Source organism: Mustela erminea, chromosome 6 (assembly GCF_009829155.1).
Source record: "Mustela erminea isolate mMusErm1 chromosome 6, mMusErm1.Pri, whole genome shotgun sequence".
Classification (NCBI taxonomy): Eukaryota; Metazoa; Chordata; class Mammalia; order Carnivora; family Mustelidae; genus Mustela; species Mustela erminea.
In genome coordinates, this window is record NC_045619.1 from 17625429 (window position 1) to 17643969 (window position 18541).

Consider the following 18541-nt stretch of genomic DNA (forward strand, 5'->3'; position numbering starts at 1 on the left):
GTCCACTTGGGTGATGTCTCCAAAGCTGCTCAGACCCAATGCCTCTAAAACTGAACTCACAGACATCCCCCCCAAATCAGGTTCTCTTCTGGGAACTCTCAATTTACCATGTTGGAGTAATCCTTGACGCTCTTCTGTCCTTCATTCCCTCCCCAAATACATTTCATCACTGAGTCCTGACATGTTTTAATTCCTAAATGTTTCCCAAACTTGTCCACCTGTCCACCTCCACCACGAATGCCCTTCTTTAAGTTGTCAGAGCTGCCACACACAGTTGTGAAGACCAGTAATACGCATTTAAGATGCCTCCATATCTCTTTATAGCTTGGCATATTTATTTTTATTGCTGAATAATATTCCAATGTATGAATATGCCACAATTTATCTCCTTGCTTATTGAAGGACATTTTGGTTACTTCCAGCTTTTGATGATTTTGAGTAAAGCTGCTGTAAACATTTGCATGCAAGTTTTTAAATCAGTTGGGTAAATAACTATGAGCATGATTACCTAAATGTGTGGTATGACTATGTTTATTTAGCTTCTTTAAGAAGCTGCCAAACTGCCTTCCAAAGGGACTGTACCATTTTGCATTCCCACCAGCAATGCATGAGAATTTCTGTTTTTCTGCGTCCTCACTGGCATTTGGTATTTTTTTTTTAATGTTAGCCATTCTAAGAGGTGTGCAGTGATATCTTCTTGTTTTAATTTTCAACTCCCTAATGATAAATAATGTTACTTTACATATCTTATTATTGAAATTCTAGAGTTCTTTGTACATTTTGGATAGAAGTCCTTTATCAGATGTATATTTTATAGATACTTTCTCCCAATCTGTATCTTATCTTTCTATTCTCTTGATGGTATCTTTCATGGAGCATTAGTTTTTAATTTTAATAAGGTCTAACCTAATGAGTATTTTCTTTCTTGGGTTGTGCTTTCTTTACTTAATAAAACGTCACTGAAACACAAGGTCACAGGTGTTATTCTATTTCCTTCTAAAAGTTTTATAGCATTTCATTTTGTATTTAGGGCTGTGATCCCTTTTGACTAAGTGTTTTACGAAAGTGTAGTGTCTAGATTATTATTTTTTTTTTGCATATGAACATTCAGTTGTTCCAGAGCAATTTATTAATAAGACTTTATCCATTGAGTTGTCTTTGCTGCTTTGTCAAAGATTGGTTGGACATCTGTGGAAGATTTTTATTGGCATTACGTTGAATCTGTAGATCTAGCATCTTAACAATGTTGAGTTTTCCAGCCCATCAACACAGAACCTCTCTCAGTATATTTAGATCTTTTTTTGATACCCTTCATCAGAGTTTTGTGGTTTTCTATATGTAGATCAAGTACATATTCTGTTGGATTTATACCTAAGCTGCTCATTTGTGGGGTTCTATTATAAATGGTATTGTAATTTAAATTTCCAATTCCAATTGTTCATTGCCAGTGTATAGGAAAGCAATTGGCTTTTGTATGTTAACCTTGTATCTTGTAACCTTGTTATAATTGCTTATTAGTTCTAGGAGTTTTTTGTTGGTTCTTTGGGATTTTCTACATAGATAAGCCTATCATTTGTGAACAGAAAGAGTTTTATTTCTTTCTTCCCAATATATATATGTTTTATTTCCTTTTCTTGTCTTATTGCAGTAGTTAGGACTCCCAGTGTGATGTTGAATAGGAGTGGTGAGAGGGAACATCCTAACCCCAGCTCGTCATTGGTATCACTCTAGGAAGCCCCGCCACCATCACTACTCACCTGACCCAGCGTCACAGCCTCGGAACTGGCCTTCCTACTTTCAATTTCAGTTTTTTTTTTTTTTCCCAATAAAGTCCATTGTCTGCTTAGTAGCCAGAATGAGCTTTTAGGAATGTAGACCAGATCATGTCACTTTCCAGGTTACGATCATTCCAGAGACTTGCTGTTTGCACTTATACTGAAATCCGAACTCCTCATCTTAAGTTATAGTTCTTTGTGTAATCTGACCCTGCATGCCCAAGTAGTGTCATTTTATAAGACTCTCCCCCTTGGCCTCTAGATGTAGCCACTCTGGCCTTCTTTCTGTCCTTCAAGTACATTCTGCCTTTGGGCCTTTGCACCAGCTGTTCCCTTTGCCAAGAATGTTCTTCCCACTCGTATTTTAATAGTACCAGTTCTTTCTAGTTATTTAGATCTAAGCTGACATGTTACTTTCTCAGAGTGGCTTCCCCAATCTGATGTTATATCTAGTCATTCTCTGTCTTATAAATGAGATTTAATTCTTTGCATAGTTGTTACCTCTACCTGATTTTGTCTAGTTTGTTTCTTCTTCTTCATCTTCTCCTTCTCCTTCCCCTTCCCCTACCCCCTCCCCCCCCCCCTCCTCCCCCTCTTCTTCTTCTTCTTCTTCTTCTTCTTTTTCTGTCTCTCTCTGCTCTCTGTTGCCCTGTCTCTGACTCTCCCAGCTGCTGGAATGTAAGCTCCATAACAGAAGGACTCTGCCCCCTGTGTTCATTGCTGTAGCCCCAGTGCCTGCTAGGGCAGCAGCACCAGGTGTGGTGTGGCTGCTGAATGGCCCCTTCCTAGGTCTCCACCATGATCTGGAACCAAACACCTCACTCTCTCTGCTCTTCGGTCCCCATCTTTCAGTTCTCTAAGCACCTTGCTTTTTCCTGCCCAGAGCCTTTGCACGTGTTCCTCTTCTGCCCAGAATTCCCACACTGTCTCTCCCTCATTTTGCCTCAATACCTTCTACTTTTTTTAAAACTCTCAGCTCAATTGATATTTCTATGCAGAAACCTTCCACAGTTCATATCACCAACGCTTTCATGGTTCTTTTCATAGTTTGAATTTATATTCATTTCAATGATTCTGTGATAATCTATCTTCCCCACCATCCTGACAGCCCAGCTGGTGAGTCTCAGGTCTGTTTGGTCTCATCCTTTATCTACTGCACCCAGGGCAGCGCTTGGCCTAGAGCAGGTACTCAGAGTGCACTGGAAGTGGTTATTGGAAGAATGAGTTCACTAAAGAATAAATACCGGATTTCATTGGTTCTTAAGAAGTAGACTTGCCCCAAACTTAACATTTCTGAAAAAGGATGCATCTTGCCGTTGATGGCATCTTAGAGTTGATGAACATGTTTTTAATAAATACATTATTATATTATGTTTCACTAGTAATTAAAGAAATGCAAATTAAAGCAAAATGCTATTTTTCAGGTACCAGATGGGCAATGATTTTTTTTTTTTTTAGTGAATTTTATAACATTAAATAATGGGGGCATCTGGCTGGCTCGGTTGGTAGAGCATGTGACTCTTGCTGTCTGGGTTAGAACTTTTATCCCCATGTTAGGTGTAGAGATTACTTAAAAATAAAAAAACCCACAAAATTAAAAAACTAAAAATAAAAATTAAAAACAATAACAATGTTGGTAAAGGTGTGAGGAAATAGGGACTTCTACATGCTACAGTAAGAGTTTATACTGGGACAATCTTTCTGGGGAGCAATTTGGCAATATATATTGAAAGTCTTAAAAATATTAATACCCTGTGGCTTATTCAATTTAACAGTTGCTCTAAGGAAGTAATGAGGGATATTTAAAAAGGCTTCTGCCAATGATTCTCACTAAATAACATTTAATAAATATTAAATAAAAAATTGTATGTAAATGAAAAAATTGAATTAATAGTGGAAAATTGACTCAAGGTAATCTGTAAAATGGAATACAGTCCAATGGTAAGTACATGTGTTCTCAATTTTTAAAGATGTGGAAAAATATTCATAATACAATATATTTTTCAATAGACTGTAAGCTCCATGAGGGCAGGAACCATGAATATTGTATTCGGTCTGTATTCAATATCTAGCACAGTGCTGACACATAAGTATTTGTTGAATATGGAGGTGAAAAAGCAGGTGTTAGATATAACACGGAGTGGTGCTGGGAGCCTAGAGGCAGGGCGCCCTTGCTCAGTAGGGTGGTGGCGGCTTCACAGTGCTGAGGGGACACCCCCGCCCACACAGCCCCTGCACTGTGCCCCCTTCCCCCTACCAACCCCAACCTTGCTTCCTCTGCGCTTCCTCCCTTCGCTCGGCACCATGGCTGATCAGCTGACTGAAGCATAGACTGCTGAATTCAGGGAGGCTTTTCCGTACTTGACAAAGATGGCCATACCGCCATCACAACAAAGGAACTTGGAGCTGTCATGGCGTCACTGGGTCAGAACCCAACAGAAGCCAAATTGCAAGATATAATCAACAAGGTAGATGCCGACGGTAATGGCACCATGGACTTCCCAGAATTTCTGACTATGATTGCTAGAAAAATGAAAGCCACAGTGAAGAAGAAATTCGGGAGGCATTTCGACTCTTTGACGAGGATGGCACTGGGGACATCAGTGCGGCAGAGCTCCATCATCCACAACCAGCTTAGGAGAAAAACAGATGAAGAAGGAGATGAAATGATCAGAGAAGCATGTATCGATGGAGAGGACCAGTCAGGTATGAAGAATTCGTGCAGATGGTGACTACAGAATGAAGACCTACTTTCAACTCCTTCCTGACTCCAGAAGAATCAAATTGCATCTCTTAAACGTTTGCAAAAAAAAAAAAAAAAAAAAAAATTCACTTACGCATTCTGTTTCTGTATAACAAAACTGAATGTCAGAAGCACTTTCTGTCCACATGCACAAAATCTGTGTGTGTGGATTGGTGGCCCTCTCCCCTGAAGACCTAACAGCACATCAGTTTTACCGTAGAAACACCTGTACCACCTGGAGATAAGGAAGCACTTAGTGGACTCCTTGAAGTCCCATTTGCTAGTGGTTTATACAGCGGGCTGCCCAGTTTTTCATGCATGTGGCTTGACAATGGAGCACGGTCAGGCATTTGTATTAAAAACAAAAAAATGAAAAAACAAATTTAAAACCTATTCAGATGGGTTCTAGTTCAGTCTGTTACTATAAATTGCCATAGCAGGTTTACCGAAAACAAACATTGAAAATTGGTTTACCTCAGGATGCTGTGCAGGAAAATGGGTGAAGGATAAACTGTCTAGATGTAGCCCCCACCCCCAGAGGACAGACCCCTCCCCCGTCGTATTTCCGGGTGTCCCCACCCATGGTGACGAAGACATTCCTCCTCGTGGCATGCTGCGTGTGTCCGTTTAGCGTTCTCCGCGTTGTACTACAGCAAAATGGGTGTCAGGCTGTCACCCATACACATTTTTAAAAAGAAACCTTATCAAGGAAGCATCTGTGGACAGTCTGTTTTTGAAACTTTCTGAAGCATGACTTGGAGCCAGCGGAGTAGGCTGTGGCCGTAGACTTCATTGCAACCATCAACACTGCCGTTCAAGAAGTTGCAGTTTACGGCCATTCCAAGTTGTAAATGCTAGTCTTTTTTTCCCCTTCCAATAAAAAGGCCATTAACTTAAAAAAAAAAAAAACAAACCCACATACTGTAGGATGATCCCAGTTTTATTAAAAAAAAAAAAATGACTGTGGGTACGTGCTGAAGATAAACTGTGAAAGCAGTTTATCTGTGAAGGATGCAGTTACGAGTGGTTTTTGTTTTTTTTTGTAGTTTTCTATGTTTTTCCATGTTTCTATGAGGTACCCGTATTAGTTATATCATGAGAAAAATTATTTGCTTGCCCGTTAAACTACACGTTGGTGTTAAGGGAATGAACATGAGGCTGTGGTCAGCGGCAGGAAGGATTCACGAAGGAAGTTTTCTTGGAGCCCATGAGATTGTTGAATTGAGGATTAAACAGAATGAGTGGATATTGTCTGTTCCAACCTGAGCCCTTGACAGGGATCTGGACCCGATAATCCTTGTGGAATTTGCAACTCCCCCTCCCCCCGCGTCCCCTCTCCACCGCCCACGCAAGGGCCCATCCTTCGGTTTTTTTGTCCAGACCACTCTCGGCCTGCCTGCTCTAAACAGCTGCTTATAGTTCTTAGTTTCGTTTGTGGCTTGGATTGACCTCTCAGTTTTTTTTTTTTCCTTAGATTTTATTTATTTATTTGAGAGAGAGCAAGAGATCACAAGCAAGTGGAGGAGCAGAGGGAGAAGGAGAAGCAGACTCCCCACTGAGCAGAGAGCCTGATGTGGGGCTCGATCCCAGGACCTTGAGATCATGACCTGAGCTGAAGGCAGAGGCTTAACCCACTGAGCCACCCAGGTCCCCAACCCCTCAGTTCTTATTCCCACCTTCGGTCCCTTTGCTCAGATAGGCACGGTGGATGAGAGTCTTGGACTCTCTTGAGCTCTCTCTCTCCCTTGGCTCTCATTTAGTTTTTGCTCTTGGCCTTGAAGCACTATAGCTATGGTTCAGAGCCTCTTGGCCTCTCTGTGGTGCTGAGAGCTATGGCCTCATCTGCTGTGCTTGGTGTTGAGAGCCTAGAATGCTGCTTGACAGACAGTCGATGCTCCATACATATTTATTCCGTGCCCAAATGGTGATCCCTGGAAAAGTTGGCAGAAAGGAAGCAGGCATGTACTCAGTGTCCAGGTAGCCTATGGCAGAGCCAACAGAACAGTTGAAGAACACGGGATGTGTTTGTGTCAAACACATCAGATGCAATACTTTGAAATGTAACAATGGTCCCATGTAGAAGTTCAGATGCTGGAATCTTGGGGGAAAAGTTCTGGAAATGACGACTTTTGTAGTATGGTGTATTTAATTGGGTCTTCAAGTTAAAAAATTTCATATATTTTCATTTGTGTATGAGAGGGTATAAAACACACATACACACACACACTCACACACACGCCACACAAGGCATATTCCTTATTTGATTCCTTTAACATTTTGTTCCTTCTGGTAAAGCCAGTAATTCACGACAGTTGCAACAGAGGGCAGAGTTGTGTAAGTCATTTAAACACCTTTTTATTCTTGCCTGAAAATCACCCCCAAACCCATATTACAGTGATATGTGGACTACACTGTGGAAATGCTCCTTTGACTCTCTGGTTTTCATTATTTACATACCAAGATGATTTAAAAGCATTAGGTTATCTTTCCTGTCATTGTTTCAAATACTTGGTAACGTGTGTAAGTGCTAATAAAAGCAAAGTGCTAATCCCTTGAGAGGGAAATACTGAAATATGGATAATGTATTTATAACTCCTGTATCAAGATTAAGTGATAGGGACTCTTTGTTCCTTTCCAGATATGCTTTATTTAGGATTATTTACCTTTCTTTCCAATTTAGTGCTGGAATGCAGGCTTTTTGAGGTTACCACCACTGACAAATGCCGATTAATGTTCTTTATTGCAAAATTTCTGAAGCTCGTGGGCAAGACCAGAGAAGCAGAAGAGCTGTTCTTGAGTGTCGAGAACATACTCGTGCAGGTAAAGTGGGAAATTACTTTAAATCCTTCAAATGCGGTTCTGTTCATATCAGATATTTTCAGATATCATTTACCTTTGTTCCCTTATAATGTCATCTGCAAACAGAGGACTTAATGATAAATAACAGATACTAATTTAATTACATTGATCAGAGAGGAAGCTGACTTTAATCCATAGCCCAAACTGTAGATTAGTACCAACAAGTAGTAGATAGATGGGAGCCATTTTTTGAAGGAATGAATACCAAGAAGTACAATTTTTGAGGGAAAAAAGAATGTCAATAAAGCAAAAGGAGTAGAGTACTGGGTTGAAATGAACTAATAAAAAACAGGTTAAGGACTTGGTTCTGGTTATAATTGGTTATAATTTTTACAAAAATGTTGGAGAAGGTTGATTATCTTATCTCTATATTAATTTACTTTTCTGAAATATTAAATATTAAATAAATATTAGCTTTGTTGAGTACAATGAAAGTTTTACTCCTAATGCCTAACTATACCTGTGTGTATGAGGACATTGAACTGGCCTTTAAAAAAATTACAAGTTTTTACTGATTTCAGTAGTGTTTATAGACCAAGATTAGTGTAACCCAAGACAAAGCTGTTTTTATCTTAAAGAGCTTCACATTTTTATAAAACACTGCCTCGGCCTCCATCAACACACACCTTTATAGAAAGAATTCTGTTTAAAGAGATGAATAAGATTAACATGGCAAGTCTCCTCATGGTGGAGACCATGCTTATCTACCAATTTTTGTATCCTCCATGGCATCTTACAACCTACAGCTGCCTAATAAACGAATCAGTGAATCAATTTAGCTTTGCAAATACTTGACATCCTTAGAAGGCGGCACAGAGTAGTGAAGAGAGTGTGGGATGTTTTCGGGCTGACCCAGATTTAAAGAGCTTTGGCGCTCACTGCTGTGTGACCTTGGTGAGAATTTTAACCTCTCTGACTCTGTTATGGATTCTAGTATCTGTCTCAAGGGGTTGTTAACAGGTTCGAGTAAGAAAGTACACAAAGCATTCCACACACCGTGTGGCCCACAGTGAGAGCTTAAGAACTGGTAGCTCTTGTGTTCTTTCTGTCTGTGGCTTATGAAGTCCTGGAGGCCCAGGTTAGAAACAATAAGACCGTCGAATGAAGCTATCTTGGCCACTCTTTCATCTTCCAGGGGGTGGAGTCCGGTGATTCTCTGCTATCTTACTATTGACTGTGGAACTTTCCCCTGTGCTCCCAATTTTCTTTTTTTTCTACCAGGTCCAGATGACCATAACGGATAGACATTACTGTCTAGAGAGTACCAGTTTTCTTACTAGGTAATCTCTGAGTGCCTGGTTCCAGTCATTCACTTAGACATTCACTCATTCATCCCCTCAGCTGACTCACACTGAGGGCCTTGCCTCGCCTGTGAGGGAGCACTGTGCTGGGAGTTGGGGTGGTAGCAGTGAGTGAGGCAGGCACAATTTCCACCCTAATGGAGCTCCCCGTCTAGCTGGAAGACACCAGCAACATGCAAAACAGCCATGAAGCAGAGCCTGTCAGATACGTGGTCGTGAAAGGGTAAGATGGCTTCATCGGAGCTGCGCCACAGCTTAGACATTCAAAGAAAATTTCCCTCCTCAGAGCACTCCTTTGTGAGGCATCAATCTTATGATTCTGTTCTCAAAATATTTTTGCAACAACGCTTTGGGCCTAGCCACCATGGAGACTGTTAAAAGAATTTTCGTTAGGCGCTGAAGTTACTTCCAAAAGAGAAGTTCTAAAACTATTTTGGCAATAACAACGTCTTTGAAATAGGTGCCTAACATTCTCAAGGGGGAAGGATCTCGTTATTTGTGGTGTATGCATTCTGCGTGTTGTAACTGTTATAATCTCTTCAGCTTATTAGGTCATTTAGGAATTTTAATGCAGCGGTTTTCAGCTGGGAGGTAGTTTTGGCGACACCGGAGCCATTTTTGGTTGTCACAACTTGGGGGTGGGTATTGCCACTGGCATCAGGAGGGTAGAAGCAAGGTGTGCTGCTTGCTGCATATTGGGCCTGTGTGGGACACCCCCTCCCCCGCTGCCCTACGTGGCAGTGGTGCTCAGGCTGAGAAGCTGATTTGATTGGTCTGTCTGTTGAAAAAGTAAACCTCAGGCTCTCCCCACTCCAGTTTCATAGTCAGTGTGGCAGGCAGCTGGAAAACCAAAAAAATACTTTTGTGAAGGAGCCTCCGGTTATGTGTCGGTGATTTATCCGTTAAATGCGCAGAGCCGAGCTTTGGGGTGAGGAGATCTGGGTGCGAAGGCCTTGCTCTCCTCCTTGCTAGCCATGCGGGCTTGGGTGATTTATAGAACCTCATGGAGCCTCAGTTTCCCCACCTGTAGTAGAGGAGCAATAATCCCTATTTCATAGCGTTTCTGTAAATCCCTACTGAAGTCACGTGTAGCAAGTGCTCAGCTCAGTCGGGGCTCCAGGGGTGGTGGCTGGTGCAGACTGCGACCTGAGAGTGGAACACTGCTTGTGCTAACACAATCACTGTGAAATATAAACAGATATTTACTGAGTGCCCACGAAGCTCTGTGCCTGGATGGTGGGATAGTCTGGAGTTTGAGGAGAATGAAAGACCTGTTTTCATAAGGAGGAGGCTTGACAACATAGCACCAAATTTGCCATGCCGATGGGTACTTCTGGCAACGTGGGCAGTGAGACTCAAGGGTGGCAGGACCTCAGTAGTTTGGTGGGGGCTTGGGAGCTGTCCTCCTCTCTGAGGCTTCAGTCCCACTCTGGACTAGAAATGTGGCCAGGACATGGGGAGGACTCAGGGGGACCCTGAGGACTTGAGCCTGGTTGACAGGCACAGAGAAATCTAGAGAGGAAGCTGATTTGGAGGGGAAGACGATAAATTTTAAATGTTTCAGCTACTGAGTTTGCAGTTGGGGAAAGATATCCAAGTGGAGTCTCCAGCCAGCTGGAGGATAGGTAGTGTTGGAAATCTGGAGAGAGACTTGGTGGGGGACATCTACTTACATGTGAATGCTGAAACACGCAGGGAAACAAGGCCTCCAAGTGATGATAGGAACTGGTTCCTGGGAAGTTATTTATACCTAAAAGGAGACAAGGAAAGAAGAGCTTGTAAAGGAGTGAGGGATTGGAGGAGGGTAGGGGGTTCATAGTTTCCCCTGAACCAGGGAAGGAGGGCTGCTTAGGGGGCTGGACAAATGAAGACCAAAAGAAGGCCCCTAATTCTGGTGAGTGCCGTCAGTGGTAACCCCAGAGATGGAAGGGGGTGGATGTGGGAGGAGCTGAACTGCAGGGCTTTAAGAGGCAAGTATGTCATAATGAAATGGAGAACCAGCACAAACTGAAATTGGTTTGAGAAGCTTGTCAGTAATAGGAGAAAGATGAAAAGTCAAGATACGATCAGCTTCAGGTGAGGTTTGATCCAGGAGATGTATGTCTGTGTGGAGCAGGAAAGGAGCCAGGGAGATGGGCAGATTGGATATGCCAGTGGGAACTCTGTTCAGGGGACAGGACTCTTGAGAGTTCAGGGGGCGGTGGGTCCTTGAAAAGGAGGTTGGGCATCTCTTCCTCTGAGATAGGCAGGAGGGAAGAAAATGGGTGGAAACATTGGTAACTTGAAATTAATTGAAGAAAAGGGTAAATGAATTATACAGACTTTAATTTTCCAAGATCTATCCCCACTTTCAAAGTAAGTAATGTACCCCGCTCCTGAATGTTTAGCCCTGCAAGTGATTGGCAAGACTACATTTCCCAGCTTTCCTTGGAGCTAGAGATGAGCACGTGCCCGAGTTTGGGCTGGTGACATTAAGTGAGAGTGATATGGGTAACTTCTAAGAGATTTTCATGAAGTGAAGAGTCTGATCTTTTCCTCTTTCCTCCTTCCTGCTGGTTGGACTGTGGCTACGATGGTTGGAGATGGAGCAGCCATTTTAGACCAAGAGGTGTCCTTGGAAATAGAGGTCAGGCAAGGTCAGGAAACAGGTTAAAAGGAATCTGAGTCTCTGACATCATGATATGTCTGTATCTCCAGGCCATCTACTTTCTGACTTTTGCATGAGGGAGATATCAAGTCACTATTCATTTGGGTTTTCTGTTACTTGCCGCCATTCATGATCCGAACCAATATCCGAACCCGGCATTCACAGGGTTTGTCAATATAGTCAGCACGGAAGTGGGGGACAGGAAGAGTGAGCAGTAGGGGTGAGATCTAGGATAGCCGCTGAGAAGGGGCACTTTTAAAGATATGTATGAGGGGTGCGTGAATGAGCTGTGGCCTCTGCCCCGGGAGATTCCTTACCACACCTGGCTGCCTCCAGGGCTGAGGAGATCCATATCTGAGTAGAGGTAACCTGTTTCCAAAACACCTACTAGAAAGCTCTTGGGTCACGCTGCAGGTTCGTTGGCATGGGGAGCACTTTCAACAGGTGCAGAGCACAAAGAATTCATGCCAAGCAGCCAGGCTTAGTCCTTTCCTGGGCTCACACTGTGGTAGAGCAGGAAGTATTACAGAACCAATGAGGGTGGTGGTTCATTTGAATAGGGCCTCAGTTCTCAGATATATTCTGGTTAATACTACTTTTCCTGAAACGAGATTAAGTAGTAAGATAACTCATCCTTAACTCTCATTTCTTGCAGTGGACCTTTAGAAAATTATAACCAACTGGTAGATTCTTATGGGTTGGAACAGTTTTGGTAGAGGAGCAATACAAAATAATGAAGTTTAAGTCCTCCTGAACTAAACAATGCTGAGCCATTAAAGAGAATTTAAATTCAAGTCTCTAAGCAAAAATGTGTCTGGTCACTCTTAAATTCAAGGGCCACACTGATAGTGTTTTTAGGAGTTGCTTTGAATTCTTGATAATACCTCCCCTGGGAATTTTAACACGTGCAACACACTGTCATGTTATTCTTACCTTCGAAAATATTAATTATTATTATTATTACTATTCTTAAATATGTTATTTATGTGAGAGAGAGAGAGAGAGCACGAGCAGGTGGAGGGTGGGGAGCTGCAGGGGCAGAGGCAGAAGGAGGCTCCCCTCTGAGCAGACTCCTTGATGCAGGGCTCAATCCCAGCACCCCAGAGTCATGACCAGGGCTGAAGGCAGGCACTTCACCCCGACTGAGCCACCCAGGCACCCCAGAAATATTTATGGCTGTAAACTAAAACAAGCTCTGAAAGACATATCCCCAAATTTACTTTTAGTTTATAGTGTTTCCCAATAACTACTTCGCATCATTTTATAAATATTTAAATTCCCTAAGAGAAGAAATGATATAAAGCATGCCATCTTTTGCGGGCATGTTATGAAATGGGCCTTTGCTGAGTGGGTGTCTGGCTGCTGTGTCCAATCTATGGCTGGCTTCCCCCAGCAGTGGTGTCCTTTCCACTTTGTACAGAGTCGGGCCTCGACAGAGATGCTTCTCAGAGTACAGAACACCACTGGAGAACTCTACCTTGAAATAGGAATGACTCAGGAGGGCTTCCAGTACTTCCAGAAAGCGTGGTCCAACCTGATGGAGTTTCCACCCAGGGCCATAAAAGACAACCAGGCCTTCCTGAAGCAGAAAGGTACGGCAGACAGGTGCGGAGGGGGTCGCGCTTTGTGTTTTGGGAGTCGGGCTCCTGGGCCAGACCCAGCTACCAAGAAAGGGGACATGGATGTGTGTGCTTTGTGCACCTGAGTTTTGTGGCGGTCACATGAGGGTTGACCAGTCAGTGCTCCTCATGGGACGGCCCAGCCTTTGGGGCTGTCGAGGCCTGATCGTGACGTGCGTCAGAAAGGGAGGCTGTGAGCAGGACGGGGCCCCGTTCACATGATTCTGAAGCCCGCTGTTCTGGGTTTAAATCTCACCTTTCCACTCCCTGACTCTTTGCCATTAGACCTATGACTCAACCTTTGTTGGTCACATGTTTCACGTTTGTAAGGGAGGATTGAGAGGAGTATCTGCTGCATGTTGTTGTGAGACTAGAAGGGTTTGTGGGAGACCATGGAGTGTGCAGGACAGTGGCTGGCCTGCAGTCCAGGGCTCGGGGAAACCCGCTTCTTTTATTCTCGGGTATTTGATGCCTGAGGCTCTGTAGGTCCACAGAGAGAGCGGAGACAAAGAATGTTTATTGAACGAAGATATTAAGCATTTTTGACCCACTGATTTACAATCAGTCTAATCTAAAGTATTCTAGACTTACGCTGTATTTAAATGGCTGCATTAATTCACTTTTGTGGTATAGCAAGCCAGCCCAGAAGGCAGCCGTTCGAACAACAGCTGCTTACTGTTGCCCAGAGGTGTGTGCGTTGGCTGGGGGATTCCACAGATCCAGAGTGGGCTCGGCAGATGGAGATCAGCGGGCAGGGCCCATGGGGTGGGCTGGTCTACGAGACTTCGCTTCGATGTCTGGGCCACACGTTTCTCATCCTCCAGAAGGATGGTGAGGGCCTGTTGGTTTGGTGGCTCGCAGGATTCCAGGAGAGGGGGAGCAGAAGCCTGTGCGGAGGCACAGACCTAGGTTCAGCCCTGGCCCACACCCTCTTGTCCTGCATTCAGTTTGTCAAAACGAGTCACCAAGCCTCATTCAAAGGGAGAGCACAAGACCCCACGTCTTGATGGGAGGAGGTGCGGAATGGCATTGCCGAGGGGAATTGGGTGCAGGTTGGCACTGGGGGGTGGGCTTCTGTGGTTTCGGCGGTCTACCACCAGGGCTGTAAGACCAAGTCACCGTGGGCAAGCTACTTACTACCCCCGCTCGATCCCAAGTGTAAGTCCAGTTTTACAGTAACACTTCCCAGTTGTTGAATGCTTGTTATGTGTAAGGCACTTCATGCTCATGATCTTTTACCCTCAAATGTGTCTCCTGTGGTACGTATTGCTATCCCCATGGTACAGACGAGGACACTGAAGGTCAGAGAGGTAGAATAACTTCAACCACTTCAGCTCTCACAGCCGGCAGCTGGGAGTCCAAGCTAGGCTGATCAGACCCTAAAGCCTGTCTGCAGGAACTCCTCACCGTACGGAATCTCTTCTAGAACTGACATGTATGAAGCTGTAGTCCTCGATATATAGAGTGTAGCTTCCGAGACACCCGAATGCAGGCAGAGCTGGTCACAGGCATGCTGGGACCTTAGTGAGCAGAGGAAACCAGGGTGGGAACCAGGCGCACTCAGGTGGGTCCTGGGACTGGCCTTCTAAAGCCGGCTAGAGGGTCTAGAGAGTAGCGCTCCGAGGGGTTGAGCAGACCTTGGCTTGGTGCAGACAAATGGGACTCCTGAGGAGTCCAAAGCAGCAGGAGGGGTGTGGTTCTGCTGGCAACTGAGGCTTGGGGGTGGATCGCTGTCCTTAGTGGCAGCTTTGATGGGAACCCTCTGTAGTTCCAGTGTTCTGACAAGGGTCAGGCCGGGATTCAGGGCCCAAGCAAACAGGTGAAGACTCGGATTCCCAGCTGGCCGGAGCGGAAACATTCAAGAACTATTTTCTGAGCACCTGCCATGTGGGTGCTGTGCTGGACAAGACAGTCACCAACTCTGTCCTCTAGAGGAGGGGACACATAACACAATAATTGCAGGCTGGAGTAAATGTAATGAAAGACACAAGCGACATGCAGGGGGAGCATAAGCCGGGGGAGGTTCCTCTTCGGAAAAGTCCAGAGGCCTCCCTGGCTGAGACGTGTGGTCCTGGCAGAGGGAACAGCCCGCACAGGGCCCTGAGTGGAGAGAGCCTCGGCCTGGGTTAGCAATGGAGAGAGCCTCCCTGAACAAGGGGCAGGATACAGATGGGCCCACATTGTTTAGGGCCTTGGGCAAGCATTTGGATTTTATTCTCTGTGAGGGGAAGCCACTACATGGAGTTAGAGTGGGCATGCCGTCATTTGGTTTCTATTGTGAGATTACTTTTGTTGCCTGAACTACATGGTGGGTAAGAGGGGACATAGGGAAAGCAAGTATGTGGCTGTCCCTCCAGATGCCCAGGTGTGAGATGGGAGGCCTTGGATGGAGGTGGACCGAGTGCAGGGGGCACAGGCAGTGAGGGACATACCACCCAGGCTGGGAAAGATGTTTCTTGACAGTGTGATGGCAATCCTTTATACTTACAACTGAGTTCCCTGGCACAGGAGGTTAAATCTGCTTTTCTTTCCTGCTGCTACTGCTGTTCTAACACCTTCCAGGAACGTTTTTAGGGCTTTTTTCCTTCCTAACAGAATATGGCTTCAAAAACACTTTCCAGCATTTTAGGAGTCTGTATTAGTGTCAGAATATATAACTTGCAATAAAGGAACCAAATGGTGGGCCTTGGCAGCAGGTACATTCCCGAGGCGGTATGTACCTAGGGAGAGCTCATTATTTATTAATTGGATTTATGGGGCTTATTCATGTGTTTCTTATTGTAAGGCTGTATCATTTTATTTCTTATTGCAAGACTGCACTGGCTGCCTTCGGTAGGACTCGGTTACCACGGTGATGACTGGTTTTTATCACATCCATATTTTTACTTAATTTCTGATCTGCCCATTTGCAGAACGGTCTCAGAATTCACATTCAATCCATTGTCTTAGCTCTTTGGCCTTTGTAATTGCTGTGCACCCGCAATCATTGTATGAAAACCAATCCCCATGCAACGTAGGCAAGTCATTGATTTATGAAGAAAAAACCTGGCTATTGGTGGTGATGAAGCAAAGGTATTAAGTACTTTATTGACGTCTTAACTCTTTTGTGGAACAAAAAAAAAAACTTCAGCATCACCTTCTTTGCCAAAATTATTCCCTGCAGGCAGAGTGCTGAACAACCTGGCAAAGTCAGCCACTGAGAAGTACTTAAAAGAAAATCACATTTTGGAACGCGCTGCTGAAATTTCCAGCTCATTGGACAACAACCCCCGTGATCAGGCTACCATGAAACACACCGAAGGTGTTCTGATGTAAACACGGTTTTTTTTTTCTTGGAAAATTATTGTTTTCTGTACTAGCTTTTATGGTTAAGTTCGGTGTTCTTAACCCATGCTTATTAGTCCATTTCCCACTGATTGGGTGAAGAAATGCCGAATGTTAGCATTTCCATATTCTGCTTCGGTGGTTCTCAACCGGGGGTGATTCTGCCCCTCAGGGGACCTTGGGCAATGTCTGGAGGCATTTTTGGTTGTTTCGACTCGGGGGTTGTTATCAACATCTAGTGGCTAGAGGCCAGGATGTTGCTAGTGTGATAGAGCACACAAGATGGCCCTAGTGCATGCTGCCAGCCTAAAGGTCAGCTGTGCTGGGGTTGAGAATAGTGCCTAGTTTCTCATAAGATCGTCAAATGGCTTCTTACATATCGCTTTGAAGGTCTTAAATCTCTGCCATTATAAACTGCTCTGCTGTTCTGTGTCTTCCCGTATAAAACAAAGGATTTTTTAAAAGAAGATTTTATTTATTTATTTGGCAGAGAGAGATAGTGAGAGAGGGAGCACCAGCAGAGGGAACACAGCAGGGAGAACAGCGGGCACAGGGGGAAGCAGGCTCCCGGCTGAGCGGGGAGACTGATGCGGGGCTGGATCCCAGGACCTGGGATCATGACCTGAGCCGAAGGCAGAGGCTTAATGACTGAGCCCCCCAGGGGCCCCAAACAAAGGATGTTTATAAGAATTACTTCTGATAGCAAAATGAACTAGCCAGCATTATCGTGCCCAGTAAACACACATGTGTTTTATTTTCAGATTTGTTGCTGGAAACACGTCTCTTGCAAAAATGAGATTTCAAGAATGCTTAAATATCAGGAGAAGTTTATTTGGTGAGAAAAACATCCTGGTTGGAGAAATTATGGAATTTTTAGCAGATTTACTATTTTTTCTACCAGAAGATAGTGAAAGGCAAGTTTTTAAAAAAAAGATTTTAAAAAAATTATTTATTTGTGAGAGAGAGAGCGAGTGAGAGAGGGCGTGAGTGGAATGGAGAGGGGCAGAGGGAGAGAAAGAGATCTCAAGCACGACCCTGAAATCATGACCTAAGCCAAAACCAAGAGTCAGATGCCCAACTGACTGAGCCACCCAGGTGCTCCGATGCAAGTTCTTATAAAAAGTCTCAAGTAGTGGGTCTTCTTTTCGCCCCCAAATCGCCAGTGGAAGGGAAGTCTGGGGTTGAGCCATCAGAGTGTCTCACGTCCTTGGCTGTAGCCTTGTTCAGAACCCTGAGGGGCTCGCCCTGCCTGAAAGTTGTGTCCCTGTTCATTTGTCAGGACACTGACCGCAGTGTCTTTGGGAAGAGCTCTCAGCCCACAAAGTGCGTAGAGCTCTTGGCAGTAGGCAAAGTACCAAGGAGTATGATGTGTTTCTCTGTATCACTCCCAGGCCTTGTGAGGAAGAAGATGGACAACCGGCCCTGGAACCGCACTTGCACTGAGTGGGTCCACTTACATACGGCCTTGTTTCCATTAATACAGTACCAGCCTGTAAATGCATTATCTCTTCCATATGATTTCCTTCCTATTGTTTCCTTTTCCTTAACTTACTTTATTGTAAGAGAACAGTACATGACACAAAGCATACAAATCTGTGCTTATCAACTGCTTCTGTTATCAGTAACCCTTCCAGTCAACAGTGAGCTATTAGTAGTTTAGTCTTGGGGGAATCAAAAGATACCAGATTTTCAACTGCACAGGGGTCAGTGCCCCAACCCCCGCATTGCCCGAGGGTCAGCTGTATTCACTTCCTGCTTCTGTGCAGGACTCAACTCCCTCGTTTGTGGGGCCACATCCTTTCGTCTGCCTCTTGCAACTCTAGGCCAGCCTGTGATGTCTCAGACATTCCCTCTCTGTTTTCCTGCTAACTCTTCTCTGCCTGCTCAGCAAGTCCGCTTGCTGTCCTGTGAGGTGGGGGGCTTCCCTCAGCTCCCCCCACAAGGCACTGTTAAAGCTGTTAAAGAAAAAATTATTCATAATGGTGTAGGAAGGTCAGGGCCAGGGACCAAGAGCGGGGGTCCTGTGGGACAGCCAACAGGGTCCTTGGCCTCAGGCAGGATGGAAATGAAACATGAGCCAGCAGGAGGTGGAAGCAGGGTTTATTGAAGATATATGTAGAAAGAGTGAGAGGTGTGTGTGTTTGGGGTGGGTTTCCTCAGAAAGGAAAGATCATGAGTCTTGGTTTTGCTTGGGGTCTGGGGGTTTTTACTGAGGGTGATGTTCTGGTGTACTTGTCCCCTTAGGCATCCAGGAACCAGTTAGCACCAAGATG

At 44.5% G+C, this 18541-nt stretch overlaps 1 protein-coding gene and 1 pseudogene across 10 annotated transcripts in view; both read left to right on the forward strand.

The window, feature by feature from the left end:
* LOC116592918 (putative tetratricopeptide repeat protein 41) overlaps positions 1 to 18541 on the forward strand; it is an 85347-nt gene that overhangs the window by 47256 nt on the left and 19550 nt on the right. For 7 of the 10 annotated variants that reach the window (XM_032346561.1, XM_032346567.1, XM_032346564.1 and 4 more), the window contains 4 exons: positions 7199 to 7338; positions 12746 to 12917; positions 16108 to 16255; positions 17030 to 17182. In XM_032346561.1, the coding sequence (XP_032202452.1) occupies positions 7199 to 7338; positions 12746 to 12917; positions 16108 to 16255; positions 17030 to 17182 (613 nt within the window). Of the gene's footprint in view, positions 1 to 7198; positions 7339 to 12745; positions 12918 to 16107; positions 16256 to 17029; positions 17183 to 18541 lie in introns of those variants that run through there. The other 3 variants (XM_032346568.1, XM_032346570.1, XM_032346569.1) reach the window with 3 other exon arrangements.
* Positions 3766 to 4597, forward strand: LOC116592920 (annotated as a pseudogene).